The sequence below is a fragment of the Camelus bactrianus genome, chromosome 27 (genome assembly GCF_048773025.1).
Source record: "Camelus bactrianus isolate YW-2024 breed Bactrian camel chromosome 27, ASM4877302v1, whole genome shotgun sequence".
NCBI classification, from domain to species: Eukaryota; Metazoa; Chordata; class Mammalia; order Artiodactyla; family Camelidae; genus Camelus; species Camelus bactrianus.
Window position 1 is genome coordinate 28,747,469 of NC_133565.1, and position 23,015 is coordinate 28,770,483.

The 23,015-nt window shown below is 44.1% G+C and overlaps 1 protein-coding gene across 1 annotated transcript in view; it reads left to right on the forward strand.

The window, feature by feature from the left end:
* Positions 1-10,145: 10,145 nt before the first annotated feature.
* The window catches only part of TMC3 (transmembrane channel like 3), a 36,278-nt gene continuing 23,408 nt past the window's right edge, over positions 10,146-23,015 (forward strand). Inside the window, exons 1-4 of the mRNA XM_010955146.3 lie at positions 10,146-10,325; positions 11,558-11,704; positions 15,131-15,206; positions 20,379-20,460. Coding sequence (XP_010953448.2) covers positions 10,237-10,325; positions 11,558-11,704; positions 15,131-15,206; positions 20,379-20,460 — 394 coding nt within the window. The 5' untranslated portion in view covers positions 10,146-10,236. The remainder of the gene's footprint in view (positions 10,326-11,557; positions 11,705-15,130; positions 15,207-20,378; positions 20,461-23,015) is intronic.

Sequence of the window (23,015 nt, forward strand, 5' to 3'; positions counted from 1 at the left end):
CCTGCCCTAGCCCAAATCCCTTTGTCTTGTCAATGCTTCGCAAATTTGTTGTGCCTTTGTCTACAAAGAACAAGAGCTTCCTTCTCTGGTCACTTCTCCAGGTCTTCCTTCTCTTGTGACGTCTTCCACCTTCACGCGAAAATGCAATGACATGTGTACGCTTTACTCCTGTTAATCTGTTTCATATTAGTGTCATTCTTCAGCTCAGCCAGAGACTCAAATTGGGTGGAGGAGAATTTTTCCTTCCCTGCATACCACAGCAGTTACCGCACTGCACAGGGATTCTTGCTTTGTTTGCCTGTCATCCCACAAAGCATCACGTTGCTTTCGGGAGAGGACCATGTAGGTTTTCTGTGTCATCCCTCAGGGAGTGCACAGAACCAGGCACAAACCAGACAGCAAATGCTTGGTGAGGAAGCACGGGAATGGAGGGGCTCGTTTACGCCTTAGGCGTCCTGGTACATCTGCTTGTGCTCCATGCCCCGGCCATGGCAGCTCATCCCAGAAGAGGCCAAGTTTGAGAATTCTACCATGGCCTTCATATTAGGTTGGATTGGAGGGGACAGGGGAGAAAGGCTATGGACAGCAGGCGAGGAATAGACATTTTTTAAATGACAGGACCAAAGGATTTCTGCCAGAAGGGAGAAAGGACAGGAAAGGGTCAACCCAGCTTTCAGAATAAACAAGTCTGGATTTTAGCAAGCTAAACTTTTTTTTTCCCCTCCTGCATGTCTGTTGACTGCCATCTCTATTTTATGGCCATTTGGAGATCATTTGAGGTCCATTCCATAATTGTTTTCTTGCTAAGCTTCCTTTATGCAGAAAAATGATAATACAGTTAGGATGCTTTCAAAAGTCCTGGGGGAAATTAATTTGTTTACAGGATTGTGTATCATATGGTTAAACCAACAAGGAGGAACAGACGGCTCTCTTTCTCAGCAGAGCTAAACCACTGCCCAGTGAGGTCACCAGGCGGGCGATGTTTGCAGGGTCCCAGTGAGCTCAGCGTGGGCTCTCTGTTTTGTACTGTGGCCATCCAGATGCATCATAGCGCCATTCTTTCGAAGGTGGCTCCCAAATCATCCTTACCACAGGGCTGCTCTCGGTTACACTAGCCCAGCTCTTTGCTCTGGGATTTCGATCGTCTTCCCTGGATGCATGTGTGCAGCCCTCACACCTCTTCTGCTGTCCATCCCTGCACCTTCCTTGCCTGTGTCCTCATGAACTTTTTCTCTCCATTTGACCACCACTCAAGTGCTTTCCTGGCATGTGGGTATTCCTCCTGCACCCTGAGCGCTAGCCTGGAAGAGAACCGTGACCACACTCAAGCAGATGGCACAGAGGGGTCAAAAAATAAGTACACAAAAATGAGAGACAATAAACTTAAATAAATGACTGGCCTGAATCACCTAACGGTGGACTGTAATATAAAATTTCCAAGGGATAGCACTGGATCATACAGCTTTATTCTCTATCAAGTCGGCACTATCACAGTTTCCAAATTTGCAGGGTAGAAATTTAATAACCATAATCATCTAATAATCAATAATCATGGCCCTATCATAATCAGCACTAGTTTGTCTTCCTTTTTTAATCTCACGCAAGATACCATTGAACAGATTTCATCCTTCCTGCAGCTGGGCTGGGACCGCGTGTTCACTTACACGGTACAGTCCCTCTTAGAGGTCAGCCTGCTTCCCTGGGAGCTCTGGGCATGAATCCCTGTGTTCCCAGGCCTCAGCAGCCTGCTTCCCTCACCCGTGGCTGACTGTAGTAAATGCAGACACCCAGAGTTCAGCTCCACATGGGTAATTGGCTACTGTTTGGGCTTATTTATTAGACTCAGATGCTTTTTAAAAGAGGGAAGGCAGGTTCTGGATATGTTCTGATGGCCGAATTACTTTGCATAAAAAGTTACATTTCATTAATAACTTCACCATTTACCTTTTTAATGTTGAAAAAGTATATGGCCCAATGTTTTACATAAATCTATCACAACTGTATCTTACATTTATGAACATTTACTCTGCCCAGCCCTGTTCTCTGCTTTCTGTAGATACTCACTCATTTTATCTTTAAAAAAAAACCTTGAAGTAAAAACTACTCTTAATCTCGTTTTGGAGATAAAGGGACTGTATTCCTTTCCGAGGAGTGCTGACACAAATGACCACAATCTTGGTGGTTGAAAACAAGAGAAATTCGTTTTCTCACTGTCCCGGGGGCCAGAAGTGTGAGCCGGTATCACTGGCCAAGATGAAGGTGAGAGCAGGTCTGCTTCCTCCAGCGGCTTTCAGGGAACCTCTCTTCCAGCCGCTGGGGGCACCAGCAGTCCTCGGCTTATGGTCCCCTCACCCCGCCCTTCAAGGCCAGCATCTTCAAACCTCCCTCTGCTCTGTTTTCACGCCGTCTCCTCCTCTGTGTGAAGTAAAATCCCCCTCTGCTGCCCTCTCACAAAGTGACATGTGGTTGTTTTTAGGGTTCATGCAGGGAGTCCAGGATGACCCTCCCATCTCGAGATCCTGAACCTAATCCTACCTACAAGGCCCTCCTATTTTTTTTCCTTTTCTTTTTCTGTTACCTGTAAGATAACATTCATAGCTCTTAAGGATTAGGATGTAAATATATTGGCGGAGGTGGGGAGCATTTCCAGCCTGCCTCAGTGACACTGAGAGCATCCTCTGAGTTTAAACATTACCATAGCAATGTTCGTTTATATTAATTGTGAAATGCACGTGGGTAGATTGTACCAGGAGCGAAGACATTGTGACACAGGTGCTTAGTAAATATTTGCCAGGTAAATGAATGCAGAGGTCCTCCTGAGAGATGAGAGAGAAGGGGAAAGAAAACAGTGTGAACATGGGAATTCCATCCAGCAGAAGCGGGGACAATTGTATGTTTCATTTTTTTTTTTTTTTTAATTAGGGGGAGATCTGCGGTAGCACTAGAAACTGGGAAAGAGAGGCTTCAACGTACTAAATGCTTCAAGTTCCTGGAAGATATGGTAAAATGGAAGATGATTAGAGGCAGCTCTGATGGCCACTTCAGAACTCGTGTGCACAGGAAATTTGAGGTGCATTTAGCAGGAAGTTGCTAGAGCCCCACAAACACCACTATTACAAAGGGGCAGGGGCTACATATGAGGATGGGCAGTGGAAGAGATACGGAGCCTCCCTTGTTCTGCCCTTTTCCTTGCTGTAGCTTGAAAACATTCAGAATGATAAGCAAAATGTGGTAAACACATCCAATGGCGAATGAGTCAGCCTTTAGAAGGAAGGGAATTCTGACACATGCTACAACATGCATAAGCCTTGGGGTCACGATGCTTAGTGAAATAAGCCAGTCACAAAAAGACAATACTGTATGATTCCAATTCCATGAGGTACCTGGAGCGGTCAAATTCATGGGGACAGAAGGCAGGATGATGGTTGCCAGGGGCAGGAGGGGGGGAAGAGAGGAGTGGAGAGTTACTGTCTAATGGGGACATAGTTCCAGTTTTTCACAATGAAGAGAGTTCTGGAGATGGTTGGTGGTGATGGCTGCACAACGACGTGAATGAACTGAATACCACTGAACTGTCCACTTAAAGTGGTTAAAATGACAAATCTGAATATTCAGTATTAGACAGTAGGGACAGAAGTGATCGAAACAATTATGGTCACTCCAAACAGGAAGTCTCCAGCCTGGGTATTTTCTGTAGATTCTGACAATCTCTGATGTGGCAAGATCTTCCTACCACAGAAAAGTCCCTAACAGAGCAGGGTGGGAGGCAGACGAAGCCACATAAGGATCTGAGGACGAGGCCATGCTGAACAAAAGAACAGAATGAGAGAACTGCCCTCTGGTGCAGGAAGGGAGGCGCGAACAGAACAAACACTCAATTCTTCTTTTTAGGATGCTCCCAGCCTTGCCTCCCCACCACTTTCTCGCCCCACAAAGTCATCATCCAGCAGTCCCCACCCGTGAAGAGCTGAGAGATGGAATCCACCAGCATCCCTGCAACAGGAAGGAAAACCACAGAACATGATGGGGGAGCAAGTATCATACAGGACTAGACTACTTCTTATTCAAGGAGCATGAATAGAAAAAGAGTTAACATGGAGCCCAAGTAAAAATGCTGCAGCATCACAAAGGAAGTGAATGTGTAGCTCTCAAGAGGTAAAGAAAATGCACAGTTCAGAAAAAAAAAAAAAAACTTTACTACAGAAAACAAATGGTAACTCTGAGACCATATTTGCTTCTCTCAGTGACATAAAATCAAATGCTTCTTTCTGAAACAAGAGATGCAGATTGATGTCATAAGAGAAGATGGTGAGTTATAAAGGAAACCGGAAGAGTTAAGAAAAATGTGAGTGGAGACTGACATGGCAAAATGAAAACTGGATTCGCAGAATCTCAAGACATCGGGTAAGAGTAATCCAAGCTCCTCAGTAGTCTTGAATGAAAGGCTAAAGTCAAGGATTATAAAAATAAGGGAAAAGTGTAAACATGGTAAAAGGAAGGATGTCAGTCACATAACACAGGTCACTGAGCTTTTGTGTGTGTGTCTTACTCATATTTGTTTATTCAAAAAAAATTTTTATTAAAGTATGCAGTGTAGACAGACCAAGTTACTAACACACAGTGGGTCCTCAGGAATCTAATCACAACTCCCACTTGGCTCTTGGCCCTGTCTGAGCAACGAGTTGGGAGGAAGGGTTCAGGGAGAAAGTTAAACTGCCCTGGCAGAGCAGTACAACCATCTCTAATTTAAGAAACAAGAGTAGCCACGAGAGCTTTTCAGCCAGGGTTCAACCAGAGAAGCAGAATCAATATCTAGGGTTTGTTATAGGGGTTAAAATCACCTTAGTCATGAGAGGTGGTCCAGTCTAAGCAAAGACATTGTTTTTGCCTCTGCTCTTGGGCCAAAATTGCTCTAGGTCACATGGACTGGGAGTCAGGAAGGAGAGCCGAGTGGGAAGTGATGGGGAGTGAGGACAAGAGGGCTTCCTCCCTCGCCATCCTCCCCAGAGTGACTGGAACCCGCACAGGCAAAGCAGAACCCACCTGTGTCTCCCATCACCTCGACCTCAAAGATGCAGATGACTTGGAGGAGTGGTCGGTGCCGTCATACACAGCTGCACACACACGTGGCCCAGGGCTCGGAGAAGCTGGAGGGAAGATCCAACGGAAGCCGAAGGAACTGAGGGTTGGGATACAGCCCCAGGACGACAGGGCCAGCCAGCAGCTCAGAGACCCCGTGTGTGACGGGCCACCGCCCCTGCTGCCCTTCACCAACCTGAGAGCGTGGAAAATGGCCACCCCTTCTCTTCCATCTTCTAAACCCGTCCGTGTCTCTCTTTTGTAGCCAGCCACAACCCAGAGCCGCACAGAACAGGGGCCACTGGGAAACACATTTCCAGCTTAGCTCCGTTATCACAGTGCAGAGCTCCCCCAAGAGACAGGAAGACCCTATATTTGGAGTCTCTTTTCTCACTGCAGATCCACACCCCTCCGCTGCCCAGGAGACTAAAGGCAGCGTTTCACTACCAGATGCCAAAGGGTGCTGCTGGTCGGGCTTCTTGCTGATTCTGCGAGGTTCAGCCTCCACGGAGAGCGCTCAGCCGGCTCCCCAGTGATGGAGGGCGCAGCCCCTCGGCCACGGCCACACTGCGGAAGCTGCTGGAACAGCAGTGAGGCTGGAAACAGACGGTGATGCCAGATGCTGGCAAAAGGGAGAAACACAATAAGAAATTTTACTTCTGCCTGCTTTTTTGCCAGTTGCAGCTGCCTCTACCTCGGGCTATTAAATCTCTAAACAAGTAATAGAAAAATCCCGGAAGATTTGTAGGGAAGATTGTCCCTACATTTGTGTGTACAACACTTAAGATGAGAATAGAATGTGCGCATGAACTATTGCTGGGCACACACAAGGCCAAAATAGACCTCTCCTCATTAGAAAATCAGCAAATATGGGTGGACCTATGAAAACATGCTTTAATCTAAAAGAAGGAGGTAGACTTCAAAAAGGAAAAAAAGGGAAAAGGGCATTTAATTTTTTTTAAGTCTTGGTTGTGGGAAATGAAGTAAATTTTAGGGGAGAAATTGCTTTAAGGGAAAGGATTTTGAAAGGTCATGATAAAGCAGGAAATGAAAATGTTACATCAAAAATACAAGATGAAGACATGCCAATAAAAATTGAAGGAAGAAAAGGAATATATTTTCCTGAAAGAGAGGATTTTTTTTAATATCACACTTAGACTAAAGCAAGAACATGGTAAACATCGCGGTTTGGTGGTAGGTCAGCATATCACAGAGGTGTCTTGTTCTGTTCTGTTCACTCAGCTGATCCGTAGATATTCCTCGGGCTTCCGTCAGCTGACGGAGACATAGCACTTCTGGGAAGGATTGGGGAGGAAATGCTGAGAGGAGGCCACCCCTCCTCAGAGACAGCGCCGGCCTTGCTGTCTAAAAGTCCCCCCAGATTAGGGAACATGCAATCTAAACATCATAGAAGAAAAATGGCAGCCGACTACGAAATGATTGCTTGACAAGGAATTCAGCTGCTTTCTTTTACCCCAGTTTTTGAGAAAGTTCGATTTTTGTCCATTTCCTAGGAGTTTATGTGTTTAGAGATAGTCACCTGTGCCAAAGAATTTTTTTTTTTTTGAGAAAGCATAACTGCAGTGCAGTACAGGAAAGCTCTATAATTTGTACCCCAACTGCAACCAATCTGATCATCAGTTCCTCCTTCTAAAGGACTCTGTTGGGGTGGTGACTGTCTTCGCTTACTGCAGGGGGCAAGAGGAGCAAAGGACAACCCCACCCTCCAGCCCTGCTGTCCATCACTCACAACTGTCTAATGAGTAACAGAAGTGTTGCAGTTTCCCTGATGGAAATCTCAGAGTGTCTGCTCAGTTTCAAACTTATTTGCAGCTGATGATTTCAGGAAGAATTCAACAACTGCAACAAAAAATTTGTTCTCATGTCTCAACAAATCTCGGTATTATTTACAAAATTGAAAACAATTCGTGAATGTCTTCCCTAAATCACATTTTCCAGACCCGAATCGTATTTCTAAACTTCAAACAAAAGCTTTTAGAGTCACTCAAACAATACAACAGGCCTGTAAATAATATCTCACAAACAGAAAAGTCTCTCTTGTAAAATCCAGAGCTAAAAATGTGGTAACTTAGAAAAGGGAGCTTGGCGTGGCTGCCGGGACGCAGGCATTACCTCTCAGGGATGTGAATGTCTCAGAATAGTTCCCTTGGCCGGAGGGACGTGTCTTTAACTGATGATGAAGGCTGTGCATGTTTCTGTTCCTGTAAGCTAAGCCATCTGATGATTTCTGCTCAGACCTCCTGGGATTTATAACAAAATTTTATTCTTTTTTTTTTTAACTGAAGGGATTTGTGTGTTATACAAATAGACCTTCACTTGCTGCTTCTCTCCTTTCCCCTTTATTATCTTCTTCCTTCTCCCACCACCCAGAACCTGTAAGCAACTGGTCTAGGAGATAATAGTTTCAGCCCATTTTGACATTGGATCCTTTCTGATTTGTTTAGATGTTTCCACTGTAAGCACTGGAGGGATTTTTAGTCATTTTGTCTTTATACACATGCTGGCTTACCTTAAAACCATCAGGCACATCGAAAGCCTCTAATCAAATTGTCAGAGGAAGTCAGATGCACGCCCAGTAATTTATCCCTTGCATTCGGAACGAGACATCTCCTGCCTGCACTTCCTCTTTCCGCCTGGCCCTCGGGAGCCTGGAGGAGCTGGGGCCCAGGGAGGAAGTGGGGAAGTGAGCCGGAGTCCCTCGTGCTGGGATTGAGGAGCAGCAATGACAGCCTCACCTTGAACTCATCACTAAAACGAATGCCAGGTGGACTTCAAGACATTTTTTTAATCAAACCAAGGAACCCATAAAAAAACCGCAGACAAATTTGAGCACATTAGCACAGAGAACTATATTCAATTTCTTGTAGTAACCTATAATGAAAATGAATATATGTATGTATATGTGTGGCTGGGACATTGTGCTCTACACCAGAAACTGACACATTTTAACTTACTATACTTCAGTTAAAAAGAATTTTTGAGCACATTAAAACTCATTTTATCAATATGAATAAAAACACATCATATCATAATCTGTTTTAATAAATCTCTGTAGTATACTTCAAAATTTGGTATTACCCCTCCCTACACCTCGAAAAGCTCAAGTGTGTGTATATATATATATAATATATGTAATATATATATAATACATATATAATATACATATATATGCAAAGAGACAAAAATGCTCAAAATAATTGGTTGCATAAAACTAATATAAAATATTTCAAATTTTGAATAAGTATTTCAAAATAAGGCAAAGGGGCCTTTAGGAAAAGGAGGATGAAAAAAAAATCTTTGAAATGTTCGGAAATAGTCCATGTAAGTAAAAACATCTAAAAGAATGCTCAAAAAAACGGTCAAGAGGCTGAAAATAACTCTGCTGTATATGCCATTTTGTCTGTCTGATAAACACAAATTGTATCTAGTATTACTAGTAGAATATCATGTCTGATGTCCTCAAGCAAACTGACAGGCAGGTGACCTGGTCTCCCAGGCCCCCAAGCCCATCTCTGGGTGAGGGCTGGCTCTGGTACCCGGGCCTCTGCTTCCTTCCCGTGCCCTGAGCCCCAGGTCTGGACGCCGGTCTGGTAGCCCTTGAACCTTAGGACCCTGGGCTAGGGCTCTGGCTTCCTTTGCCAGACAGTAAGAGGGGTCTAGTTATTTCCTAATGAATTAATGGGGGAATGAACGAATGCAGTTCCTCCCCTACGCCCCACACCTGGAGCTGCTAACAGATCTCCCTTCTTTCCTGTTGCCTGGCGCCTCTCATTCACGTACCACATTGTGGAGTCTCCCGTGTATGAACCAGGAGGCGTGTTCAACTTTCTGTCTCTCATTTCTGTCTCATTCCTGCACCTCCCCATTCAGCTAATGTGCAATTAACCTTATGGCAGGCAACCTATCTCTTGTGTTCATTTGAAAATGGAGGCTTATATGGTGAAACTACGGGAAAGTCCGGGCTTGAGGATGAATGCTTTGACAGACAGTTGTCTGTCACTAGGATTCTAGTGAATGGTACTGGTGAATGGTGAAAATGGGACCTTGCAGGTGACAAGGGACCTGGGTACCATTCTGCTGGTGGCTGGGGAAGAGGAGAGGGAGCTGCTGATCTTTGCCCGAGGACCAGGATGGGCTGGGCGTCCCATTTGACAGCAGGAGATTTATTTTCAGAATATTTGTGTGATCATTTAATCTCTCTCAAATTCTGACTTTCTTCCCGTGAAACTCTAGGAAACTATTTAATCTCTTAGCCCCAGAATCATAGGATCATCACACTCATGAATGTGACTACGTTTAGGAAATGTAAAATATAATAAAAAATTAATTTGAATATTATGAATATCACGCTGAAGTATTTTGGGGTGATGAGTCATTATTGCTGAAACCTACTTTTAAATGGTGTCGGGGAATTGTCACAATTATTGTAAACTGACTACACTTCAATTTAAAAATTTTTTAATAAAAAAATAAATGGATGGGGGAAGGTGTATCGATAGAATAAAGCAAATGTGGCAAAATGTGGCAAAAGTGATGAATCTGGGATAGAAATACATAATATTCGTGGTACTGTTCTATCAACATTTCTGTAGGTTTAACTTTTTTCAAAATAGAAAAAAAAAAAGCTGAGAGTAGATAAAAACAAAATGTATGATGGTGCCTCTCCTGGACTCTGCTCTGTGAATGGGGACAAGATTCTTACTCTCTCTACACTTCTTTCTAGATAGTTAATCGTGACAAGCTATGCCTTGCATTCTCCCTAACCAGTCGTGTAACAGATGTAAAGTACTTTGCAAACCACAGGGCCCTTTCTGGGCACAAGGGGTCACAGATGTGACTATTTGGGAAGCACCAAGTGATCCTAGATCACCTGGCCAAGCCTCTTGCCTTTGGCTGTCTTGATTCCAGCCAATCTCTGCTGCCACAGCCACCTTCACATACATATGCATGATTGGCTTCCTGGCTTCTCCGCTGCTCTGATCATCGGCTACAGACGTGCAGTCCTGCTCCTGAGAACTGGAGGGCAGGGCAACTTGCAGATCCAGTTCAGAAACCTCCGGTGGGAGCAGACCCCTGCCTGCCAGCTTCCCAGCACCCTGCCCACCCCCTACTGCTCACAGGCAGCCTGTCGCTCCCATGAAACCATCAAAGGCATCCCAGCGTTACAGAAGCATCCGGAGAAATACCAGCCAGCACTGCTTCTACCAGGAGTCCCTGCTGCTCAGGTGAGCCAGCCCCATCCTTCCACTGGGCGGTGAAGTCAGGTTTGTGAGGAGGGAAGGCCTGGGTCACCCGTGCTCGAGTCTGAGCAGCGGACCAAGTCCCCGTCCTGTTGGGTTCTCCTTCAGAATGAACTCAGAAACTCCTTTCTCCAGATCCCTGTACAGCGAGGGTGGCAACCTTGGCCATGTGCACAGAGGGTGATGGCTCAACCTGCTTCTGATCAGAATCCAAAAGCCTGTATTGCAACCTGTCTGTCTTTCTGGCCAAACCCACAGGCATGCTTTGTCTACTTTCTCTCGTTTACTCAATCAGCGATATCAAGAGAGAGTAGACAGTTCATCTGTCATAATAAATGAGATTTCTGTTGGAAAAAGCCTCAGGCTGATTAGCAGTGGGGGAGTGTTATTCAAATTTGTTAAATATTTACAAAGGTATATTAACACCTCCATTAAATTTGGAGAAATGGGAGACAATTCTCCTTTGAGTAAGTAAAAGCAATCTGAATTAGAGAAAAGCAAAGGAATTATTTTTCTCTTACTTTTAACTGCATCATTGATCAAATAGCCACGGCAGAATATTCTTATCGCCTCCTGAAAATTTGCATTAGGATTAACATATTAATTGTTACTGGGAATAAATGTTGCTACATGTTCAAAAGTTGTTCTCCCAGAGAGTGACTATTTCCCTGAAAGATTTGTCCATGTAAATTTGCTTAGCTAATTTCTCGTTCACAGAAATTGCTGCCTGTTTGCCTCTGTGATCTCTGATTTCAAATGAATCAAAGCGGCAGTAAGGAGGGGTCTCTGGATGAGAGAGTTTGGTTTCTATTTATTTTATATCCAGAGTTAAGGGACAGGGAGGTGTCCTTTCTCTAAAATCAGCTGATCATTTCAATAAGCCTAAAAAAGAAATTGTTTTGCCATCAAAGACGCTGCTGTTCAGGAATCGTACATAAGCACTGTCATGGTTCCTTTTATGACATCTTCTGATAATATCTTTTATCCTACGAGAGCTGTAGCTTTCACTGACCCACCAAAGTGCTAGAACCAGGGAACTGTGTTCCAGTGACTGCTAATCCTGCAGAATTCTCTCTGCCTCCCTGTTCCCTCCCCTTCACACACTAACTTCATACGATGACCTGGGGCTGTAAGATGCTGAACTTGCCCAGGGCAAGATCTTGGCTGGAAGCAATTCTGCTAATCAGATTTTGTTCTTAATGCCTTGATCCATTCAGCACCTTGGATGACAGTTTTACCGCTGATGACACAGGGGACAGCAATGATCCAGAGCAAATCTTCCAGAATATACAGTTCCAGAAAGATCTCATGGCAAACATTCGCTGCCGACCCTGGACCATGGGACAGAAGCTGAGGGCACTGAGGTAAGGATCCCAACAGCATTTACTGGTTATTGCAAGTATGCTTACCATTAAACCACCCTGCCCCTCCCAGGGAGACGAGGGAGACAGGCATAAAGACCCATGTGACAGTCATGGGGCTGACACTCTTGATCTGACTTAGGGAACTCATAAGCATGTCCGAGGGGTCCAGCTGGTCCAGACAGGGCCTCCGTGTGTGTGTGTGTTGTGTGCACGCGTGCGCATGTGTGTCTGGCTCGAGTGTGTGTGTTGGTGGAGAATTTGGGGGTTTTCTACCTCCTCTGTAAATAGTAGATCTTAGCACTATGCCTAGAGGTGAACAAAATAACCAAACTCTCTAGAGACAGGTGTACCATCCAGAATGAAAATAGATATTAATTTTACCTGCTTGGTTATGACCTCCCTCGAGGGGGAAAAAAAACCTCTGTGAGATACTTAGAATCATACTGGAGAGTCTGTTTAGATAATAATGAAGAGCTAAAGATGTGAAGACGGATTGCCTGGCCACGTGATATTAGGTTCTTTTCATAATTTCTCTAAGGACCAGTTCCTTTCTCCTTAAAGGTGAGGTGGTGGTGAGGACCAGCACCGACTTCCCACAGCAGTGTTTCCAAAATGTTGACTGTTAAGCCATCAGGGTGCTGCTAACGACAAAAACCCCTGGCAGCCCTCAGACTTACTGAATCAGAAACTACAGCAGAGGGCCCCAGCATTCTAACGGGCATTCAGGTTGATTCTTTTGCAAACTGAAAGTTTGAGATTCATGGAGAGCAGTTCACGGATTAAATGCCATGTGATATTCAGCATTGTATCTGGTCTTCAGTAGTCCCTCCCTGCAAGTGAGTAGTGATTGACGGCGCGGGTGCCCGGGATCACAGCAGAGGGACTGAGCAGAGTGGTCCTGATGAGCCGCGCGGCTGAGCCACTCTGACCCAGGACGCGGACCTTTCTGGAGAAACAGACCCACCTGATCGTTAGGCACACACTGTGTGGCCAGGATTAGAACCACTGCCGCATCTTATTTTTTAGCGCCTCTTTCTAGATGCCAAGCAGATTGCCCTTTCTCTCCAGTCTGCCATTAGGTTTGCATTTCTTTCCCATCAGATCACGCCTTTATTAGATTTCCACTCCAGGCACTGTTCTTCCAGCCTGGCCAGTGACCCAGCCTGCCCCTCAGGTGGCTGCGACAGACAGCTAAGGTTATCCATAGTTTACGCTCCCAGAAGTTCCCAATTAATTCTCCATGCCTGTTACCAGCTCTCGTCACTTCCAGTTCTTTGAGTAAGAATGGCATTTTTCAGATGAGAAGGCTGATACTCAGAGACGGTAAGCAGCTTATCCCAGGACACACAGCTGCTGAGTGCTAAAATTGAGCTTTAAAGTTTGGCTTCCTGATCCCAACTCCGATATTCTGTTCTATTGAAACAGAGGGATCCTACCCAAGTAATCACTGGAGTAATTTATCTTAAAAAAAAAAAAAAGTCATACGTTCTATCAGAATTTTAAAAATCATACAGAAATGCTGAAGATGTATGATTATCTAAACTGTAAGAGGGTGAGCTTTTTTAACCTGGGGGCAGAGCAAAAGCACACGATAACTTCTCTGTCAAAGCACTTCAGAAGCAAAAGAACAAATCAGGCCTTCAGCCCCAAGCGTGGCCAGGGCGCTCGGCCGGGGCTCCGAGGTGGCCGACGCCAGCGAGGCCTCGGCCAACAGTCCAGCTCTTGGAGAGCAGCTCGCCCTCTGAGACCTGCATTTGTCATCCCCTTGTCACACGTCTCCTCCCGGTCACCTTGAGAAGCTACTGGAGCAACGCTTCACTAACTGCACCTGCCGAGACTCGTCCTGGTGCCTCTGTGGGAGGCGCAGAGAGCACCGGACCCTGACTGCTGGGGGCCCGAGGGAGCGTGGCCAGCACAGATGAAAGCAGGGAGCTCTAGCTGGGGTCCGGAGCAACAGCCGCTCGTCCGGGAGGACAGAGCGCACACCTGTTTCCTTTGTAGGAAAGTACGTGCCCGGTGCCGGTGGAGTCATCGCTGGTCTGTGATGGGAGGAGGTTAGGTACGGTCCTCCTGCTGCCTTAGCACCAACTCAGCCTCCATCACCCTCGCTCACCCTCTCTCTCTCGTGGGGTCACTTCAGGCCTCTCTCACCCCAATTAGCTAGTGGACTCTTCCTGGGTAACCACTCTGTTTCATGCACCTCCGTATTCCACTCTGCCTAACTCAAGTAAGTGTGCAGAAAATGTCTGCAGGACAAAAAAATAATAAATAATGAAATGAAATGAATTATTTTTTCACTTGTGTAGGCCTGTACCTTCTAGATGCTCTATCGGGCAGAATATCAACCCTTCCCCTTGCCTGCGTGTCTGGTTCTGAGCAGAATGCAGCCGGTGCATTGGCGGGGCTGTGAAGGTGGGGCGATGGCAGTGAAGGTGGGGCGATGGCAGTGAGGGCAGGGAGGTCCCAAGCTCAGCACTCTGTTAGGTCATGTTCGGAAGAGATCATACTCTTTGTGGAAAAGGGAGTTAGATAGTTCCTTGTGTCTCTCAAGAAAGGTATCCAAATCAGTGGGTGTTGCTGGGATGTTCCTTGGGTGACACACACCAGAACTTCCTAATGAGTAAACTGGTCAAACTGGCAAACTGAATGATTCAGAAGAACTAAGTTCTTCGACGCTGAGCATGATCAAATGTTCAACCACATGGGGAGCTCATCAGTGCAGAACCAGATGAAGTCACCTTGAAAAGGACATTCATCTGTTAGAGTCTTTGACTTCGGTCTGTCCCATGGCACTAACATTTGTTTTCTAATCCTGCAGTTCGTTTACATCCACACGTAAACCATCCATCCTAATAAATTCAGTCCATTTTCAAGAATTAACCATTTAAGCAAGACATCAGTTCAAGTCACCAAAGGGGGCAGCTAGTGAGTCAGTAGTTGGTCTGAGCTAAATCTGGTTGTTCGTGGCTTCAGAGACGCAATTTTCTTGCTCACATTAACCAGATACCACCCTTTTTTGAAGCAGATTCTCTAGGGTGGGTCTGACTTTCACTTCTAAAAAATTAATTGCAGGGGGAAGGCTTCTGAGATTAAGTGGAGAGGCCGAGACGCTGGTACCTGCTACAAGGATTTTGAAAGCTCACGATGCCCAGCCAACAGCCAGAATCAGGGCGGGGCATTAAGAAATCCAGTTGCAACTGATGTTGACATTAATTCATCATCTCCTATGAATTCGTGCATTTAAATCTTAAAGAAAATACTTTCAAGGGTGTTTTTTGGCTACCAAAAGTCAGGAAATGCAAGATTTGTGCCACTGCATCTCACTCTACGCTGTTGGGCAGCCTAGTCCCTCTGCACTTCCACGTGCTTTGCCAAGACGATCGGTGTGATAAAATCATGCTCCTCATCATGGTTTTCTCCCCTCAGACGAGCGAAGGACATTGTGCTGAAGTTTGAAGGGAGGCTGACCAGGACCCGAGGCTACCAAGCGGCAGGCGCAGAGGTAAAGCCCCCACACACAGACGCGCCGCCCTCCCTGTGGTCTCCGGGCCTGGGAAGCTGTGCTTGCCCTTGCACGTGCCGTGGTACACAGGTTGTGAGCATCCGTCACTAACAGCTGTAGAGCAGTAAGGTGAACTGGAGGGTCTGTGTTTCCCAAAACTTGAATTTTAGTCCCCAGCGCCACCACTTACTAATTGGGTGACCCTGGGTAAGCCCAACTCTTAAAAAAAAGAGGATACCTTCCCTTAGAAGAACAATCTAGCCTCTTTCCTGAATTAATCCCGCTCCTTCTTGTAGGTTTTAGTTACTGAATATCTTACAGTGCAAAAGTTACAGGCGTATTCCAATGCTCATTGTATAATGCAGTGCTAACGTTTTTGTTTCTTATTTTTCCCATTCAGTTACTTAAAGTTAAACTTTAGGAGGCCTTGACATATCTGTTTTTAAAGACATTCCAAAAATTTTCATAAATGTTTAGAAGACAAAGAAAAAAATAATTTCTCCTTCTAGGATTGTCTATTTCCCAAGGTAGTATCTTTTTTTAAACTTCACATTTCACTCATTGGATATATAATTTTCACATCAAAGTAATTATGGTATACAGGTATTTTTGTCTGGATTTTTTTTTTCACTTAACACCATAACAAGGATTTTTCTCCATGCTGCTATGTAGTTTTTTTACTTATCATTTTCAATGACTGTGTAATATTCCATCAGATAAGTGTATATTAATTTAATTAGTTACTTATCTGTTGATGATACTTAAATAGCTTCTAATTTTTCATTATTAGTAACAGCCTTGCAAAGACTATCTTTACACAGATGGCTTTTCATATCTTTTAAAATTTTCTAAAAATTTCTAAAACTTTTTCTAAAATTTTTTAGAATTTTCTAAAATTCTAAGAATTTTTAAATTCTTTTTCTTAGATTATAATCAAAACTATGATCTCTGTAGAAAAGAGTATGATCCATCTTTTTTGGCTCTTGATAAATATTAATAAATCATTTTACAAAAGCCTTAATAATTTACACTGCCACCCACAGTGAAAGAATTTACTGTCCTCATAGTCTCTCCACCTCCACTGAATATTGTACTTTTTAAAAGTTTGTTATTTTAACAGATAAAAACTGACAGATGCAATCTTTTCAGATTCTCTGAAAAAAAATACCCTTAGTGAAGTTTAAATTAAAGCTGTCATGAATTTTACATAACTGATAAATTAGAAAACATCAAAGAATCCCCACGGCCCTGCCTTAGCTTGCTTGCTTCTTACACTTCGCAGAATCTACCTGAAGGCTCTAATCCGTTCTTACGATCAAAATTACTCATGACTCCTTGTGCTTCTCACACTATGATGAACCTGGTGGGATAAATGTACAAAACAAAATTAGGTTTTTATAAGCTTATGTGCTGCCAAGCTCTCTCTCATTTTCTCTAAATAAACTGTATGAAACGCTACGGAAAAATGTTTGAAAAAATATAAGGTCTTTCACTTGGGTTCAGACAACCTGTAAAATAATTAACCATGAAAAAGTACTGGGGCTTTTAGTAACCGTGACCTCAGTATGGATTATAACTTAATAATGGACTGAATGTTTCGAATCAGAGCTTTTAAAGTCAGAATGGTGATCTGAATTTTCAGCCTTACCTAGAGATTGCCCAAAAGTTTTCAACCAGCACTTAGCAGACACAGCTGCCCCAGTCCTTTCAATATTACCAATGGCCCTGCAGAAAACAGGTCAATCTAGTTCAGTTGAATCCACGCATCATGCTTTGTGCCGGGCACTGGGGGGTAAAGAGGTGGCTGAGGCAGTTTCTTCTGTCCTCTGGAGACGCAGCAAAAGGTCAAAGAAAAGTCATCTTCCCACCATGTCTTCCTAACACTTTGATCTGTCCCCTCCTCATTCAGAACATCATTCCTCTACCTTTTTTATGTTTAGAATTTTTTTTCACACTAGAAATTTTGATACGTATCACTGAAGATCAGCATCCACTTACTCCGCCTGCAAAGTAGAGAGAAAATAGAAGATGTCTAGCCAGTCTGCATTATCGCCTGCAGTCTAATGAGTTTTGTCTCCATTTATAGTCATTGGTTTCTATCATAAAAATGATCATTTTGTTTTTCAAATAGTAAACTTTACATAACCACACAGTCTCCCATGACTCCCGCTACTGAGATCCTGGTCACCACTCACCAGGGCTGCCACTCTGTCCTCTCTTGGGAATCACTGTTCCAGAACACAGGGCATCCTCTGGAGCCCCTTCCAACTCTTTCCCACCTGCATCCTCTGTTCACGTAGGTTTCTTCCTGATTCTAGCAGGAAAACACTTTTATTATATAGTCAGTCTGCCTTTAGCACTAGCATATTGCTGTGTTTCATAAGAAAACACGGTCTGAGTGTGTGACACCACCTGGAGCACCAGGTATCACGTGGGCAGAAATGCTGCACTGGGCACACAGAACAGCAAACACCGGGAGTCAGGGCACCTAGGTCCTTCCGCCATCGTTTCTCTGCTCTCGGTAATGACTTTGGAAGTGATGAGGTTTTCGTGTTTGAGTCTTAAGATTTCTTCTAGTTCTAATAGTCTCTGTCCTTGGTTTCTCACATGATATCGACAGGGGAGGTCATCCTTCCTGAGAAAGCTTCATGGCATGATTTGGCAAGAACACTTCCTCTGTGAAGGATCTAAAGGCTCCTGTCCATGATGGTGTGTAGACTGACTGGCCTCCTAACAGATCCTCCTGCTTCTGCTCACGTTCCCCCATAATCCATTCTCTTCCACATAGGAGCCAGGGAATTCTTTGAAACAGTGAACCACTCATACCGTCTCTTTCTTCAAACAATGAAGATAGATAGATAGATAGATAGATAGATAGATAGATAGATAGATAGATAGATAGATATACAGACAGACAGACAAAGTGTCATTTAATCACACTTAGAATTATATCCAAACTCCTTCCTCTGGCCTGCCCGATCTGGCCATTACCTCCCTATTGGCTCTCATGTCAGTGCTCTCTCCTTCACCCCCTTCTGTAGAACGCCCAGCTCACTCTAACCCACAGACTTGTACGGGCTGTTCGCTCCTCCTAGATAGTCCCTCTACCAATTTATTATTTTTCAAAATATTGATTCATCTTCATTCAAGTCTCAAGTATGAGCACCCCAGGTAGACGTTCCTTGACCATCTGTTTCAAAGAGCCTCCTCCCGCAGTCCTAATGGACTGGCCCCAGGTGGCATTGAATTCTTTGTTGCTGCCTCCCCTCTACCTGAATGCAAATTCACAAGTCTTGTTTACTATTTGCATCCATGCTCCTGGAAACACAGCCCAGGTGCTCAGTGCATACTCTGAATGAACACACTTTTCACAAACTATAGTACCTGTTGTTAGAACCCATTTGCTCCAGGTGAATTTATAAACCGTAACAAAACTCAATAACCCAGGCCCACAGTTAGAACCTGTTTCTTCTAAGTTTGGTTTTTGGTTTTGCTTTATTTTGTTTTCACCTTGCTCTTAAAATCATGATTCATTCCAAAGTTTCAAGGCTTTTGTCATGGAGATTTGGTGCAAATCATCAAAGAAGCGTGGTGGTTTTCCCCATAACTTACCAAGTCTTGGTCATTAACAAATCACGTTTCATCAGTCACTTTTGCCTCACCAGAATGAGCGCTGGGGAGTCATTCATTCTATTGCTCTTTAAGATGAGTTTTGAGCCCCTGGCTTCTCAAATAAGCACCAGAGGCCAGGGAAGGAGGCTTTGCTCTGCTTTCGTCTATTCCATGTACTGAAATTCTCACTGAAATTTGATTGAATTTTAGATTGAAGGAGCCCTCTGAATCCCACTGATTGAATCCTACTTCTTCTTGTACAGATGAGGAGATGGAATCTCAAAGAAAGAAAAGGACTTTCCCAGGGCACAGAGTGACAACGAGGTTGAGCTGGAGCTAGAGCCTCAGGTCTCTGGTCTCCCACCTGGTGCTTCTCACACTTTAGGGCTTCACAGTGGACCAGAAACTCAAATGCTTTCAACACTAAACCCTCACCGAAGGATGTTAAGCACCCTGCCTCCGGACACTCTGGGGGATGAAAGATCAGAAACCCTTGGTCCTCCTCTCTGTGCAAGAGGAGATAAGCCAGGTGAACCACATAGAGGCAAGGCAGGATGTGATAAGCATTATCAGAGAGACCAAAACAGTAGCTGGGGGAGTTTACAAATGGAAGAATGTATTTCTGGCTACAGAGAATCTGTGTGAGGGCTTCAGGAGCTTGGCTGTATTTGAGTTGGGTCTTGAGCAGCAAACAATTCTAACTTCTGATAAAATTCAAACAGACTTTCATTTCCAACCAGCCGTCCTGGCCTTAGCAGACACATTCAGAATAACATAATCATGCGTGTCTGCACCAGGACCACGTGCCGTCTTAGAGTTCAGAATGTTGTAATTACATTTGTAATGGCCCTTCTTTTGGCAACGATATCATTTGCTTCCAACACAAACCCAGATTGTTTGTGTGTTAAAATGAACAACCTGCCAAGGTCGTGGGGGAGCCAGCCCAGTGTCAGGGCACAGTTTTCACATTTTGCTTTATTCTCCTTTGAGAAAAAAAAAAAAAAAGACTTGAACTTTTGGCAGTTGCATCTTAAATGTACAAGACAATTTCCAGACCTTATGGTGGCGCCTTTGGCCAGGAGAGAGGCTGGAAAAAGAGCTCCAGCTGCAGGATTAGAGGCACACAGTGGGGTTCATGTTTAGGATATGTTCTAGACTCTTAGGATGGGAATTGTCATCATCAGGGAATTTGTTAGCCATGTGGATTCCTGGGACCCACTCCCAGAGAAGGCCAAGTGGGTGTGTTTGGACGTCATTCCTCAAGCAGAACCCCCCGCTTTAGTCCTCGCAGCAGGAGTGCCCTGAATAAGGCAGGCCGCGGCCCTAGAGAATATGCGCTCGGCGCAGACACCCCCACTCAGAGCCCAGAGCAGGAGCCCTCAGCTGCGCAGCAGCACAGAGAAGACAGGGGTTGCACTAGTCCTAGGGCTCCCTAAAGGTCTGTGAAATCAATGAAAGAGAGCAGCTGGTGTGTCTGAGAGTGGGGAGTCTCTCCTCCGCTCGGGACCCTGGTGCCACCAAGTCAGCTCTAATCCTCTAATCCTGCTCCCTCCTGTCTAGCTGTGGCGGAAGCTTGCTCGTCTGGCCTGTAACTTTGTGGTCATCTTCATCCCCTGGGAAATGAGGATAAAGAAAATTGAGAGTAAGTCTTGGCACTTGGAGGGGTGAGGTGGGGTTGCGGTCCTAGTGGCCAGCCAACAGCATGGTCTGAGATGGGACTGGTGCGTCCTGGTCCTTACACTGGGCAGCCAGGGGCGCCTGCACCCGTGGTGCTGACCTGGGCTGGACCTGGGACAGTGGAGACAGAAGACGCGGTGTCTGTCCCCACCACCTCCCAGGATAAAAACAGCCCCACATTCCACTGTGGCTCTGCTGTTCTCTGTTCTTTGCCTTAGTCAGACACAATGCAAACCCAAAAGGACAGCGGGAACAACCATGTAGATGAAGAAAAGGGTAACGTGGGCAGCTGCAAAACAAAAATACAAAAACTCGCATTTTCAGAGAGGTGATTGTAACCACTTAGGAACCACCTCCTAAAAAATAAATAAATCACAATCACATTTACAAACACACACACACAGTACAAACACACCCTATGCAACACACAAGACCAGGAATAAACTTTACTAGAAGTCTGAAGTAAAGAACACTGTAAAATTGGGGCGCGGGATATTAAAAAAAAGTCTTGTGACAAGACTTAGGATGATTTAGTATTTAGAAGGTGTTGATTTTCTCAATATCAATTTACAAGTTTAATGCAATTCTAATAAAATTCTCGATGTAATGTTTTTTGTATTCAACAAAATGAACTCATACGGAAGAAAAACATGAAAAAGACTAAATGAAAGCTTTTTTAAACGGAAAACCACAAATGAACTTGCATAGCCAATAGGTTAAAGTACATTATAAATGCTATAAAAATTGAAACAGTGTAGTGCAGTGCCAAGATGATGCTGGAACAGTTGAGTCAACTGTTTTAAAGAATGAGGTTAGATCCTTCATTTTAACGTTCCGTTAAATATTTAAATACAAAATAGGAAACCATGAAAGAATTTTTTAAAAATAGAAATAATGTGATCTCAGAATGGAAGGCTGTCAAACTATAAAAGAAGAAAATCACCGAGAAAAGTACTGTTATATTTAACTACAATTAAAATTAATTTTGCACACGTAAACAAGTAAAGCTAAAAGTTAGATGGCAAATTGAGGGGAAAACATTGTCAACATTTAGATGAAACTAAGCACTTTCTACCAGCTGGTGGAAATGTCAATTGGATGATATTTCTAGGGGGAAGTTATAATTTGTACCAAACATCTTCAAAATGTTTATACTCTTTGATAGAACTCTTCCATCCCTTAACAACCAGAGACAACAACAGCCACAACAGAATTAATGCACGAGGCTGTGTGGACACACTTGGTGCCCTGCCCGGATCCCTTCACTTGGCTGGTCCGCCTTTTCTCAGCTCCTCAGGGTATCGGCTGCTCTGACTCATCGCTGCCCCCTTTTCTGGGAGATTAGCCTTGATCCCCATTGTTCCAGATGTCGGGCCCTCATCATCTGCTCCCCCAGCTCCACTGGGCAGCTGAGAGGCAATGACCAAGGGATATTCAAGTCCAGTTTTTTTATTGAAAGGGGTTCAACTCTGTGATGCAACCTGCCCTGCAGAGCTCCCCATGCGATCAGGCTAAGCCAGGCTCCAGCTGAGACCACATCTCTGCTTAGTTCTTTCCCCCTGACCACCCCCGATCCCCAGTCCCCTTTCTCCTGAGAGCACTTCCTTAATGTATCACGTTAGCTGAACCCTTTCCTCAGGCTCTGCTGCTAGGAAGCCTGACCTTAGACGGAAATTGCTTCCTGTAGTTATTTATCCTAGTGAATACTCTACCTATGAGAAGTTAGACACTTCGGGACTATCAAGTCGTGGGGGAGAAGTTAAATAATGTATGGAAAAATCATTTGCTGGGACAATAAAATTCAGTTTGTAGGGAAGTAGCTTTCATGAGAAAATGCTTGTAATATATTGATAACTCAAGATGCGTGTTGTAGAGAAATGCCAGTTTTATGCCAAAAAAGTATACATATGGAATAATAATGAAGGGTTACACTAAAAGTTTACCAGAAACTAATTCTAGTAGTGATTTTAATTTACTGACCTTGTAATAGGTAATTTGGGGGTTTCTTTGTGATGTTTTATGTTTTTCTACTTATTATGACAAACAAGCTAGATTTGAAATAAAAATTTGAGACTATTTTTTTTAAGTATGGCACAAGTCTGCCTGCTCCCAGAGTCATCGAAATATCACCCACATCCTCATCCAGCTTCTTCTACGCTCCCTTATTTTCTCAATAGAAATTTGTTCTTAAATGCACTTTTTAAGAATAACTTTAGACGTATGGAAAAGTGGCAAAGAGAGTTCCCCTAACCCCTTCACCCAGGTTCCCCTAACATTAATATTCAGCGGAGTGTTACTCATTTTGAAATTAAGATAAAAGAAAAATCCTTGGAATTCTCAAAACCATGCAAAATAAAAAAATACACATATCAAATTCTCGAAGGACATTAATACTTCCGAACATACATGAAATGTTTTTAATTTGATAACAGCATTCTAGATGAGTATCACATTAGGATAATTATTAAATTTGGAATTTTTTCTGCATGTATTACATGTCGATATTACTGAACATCTTAA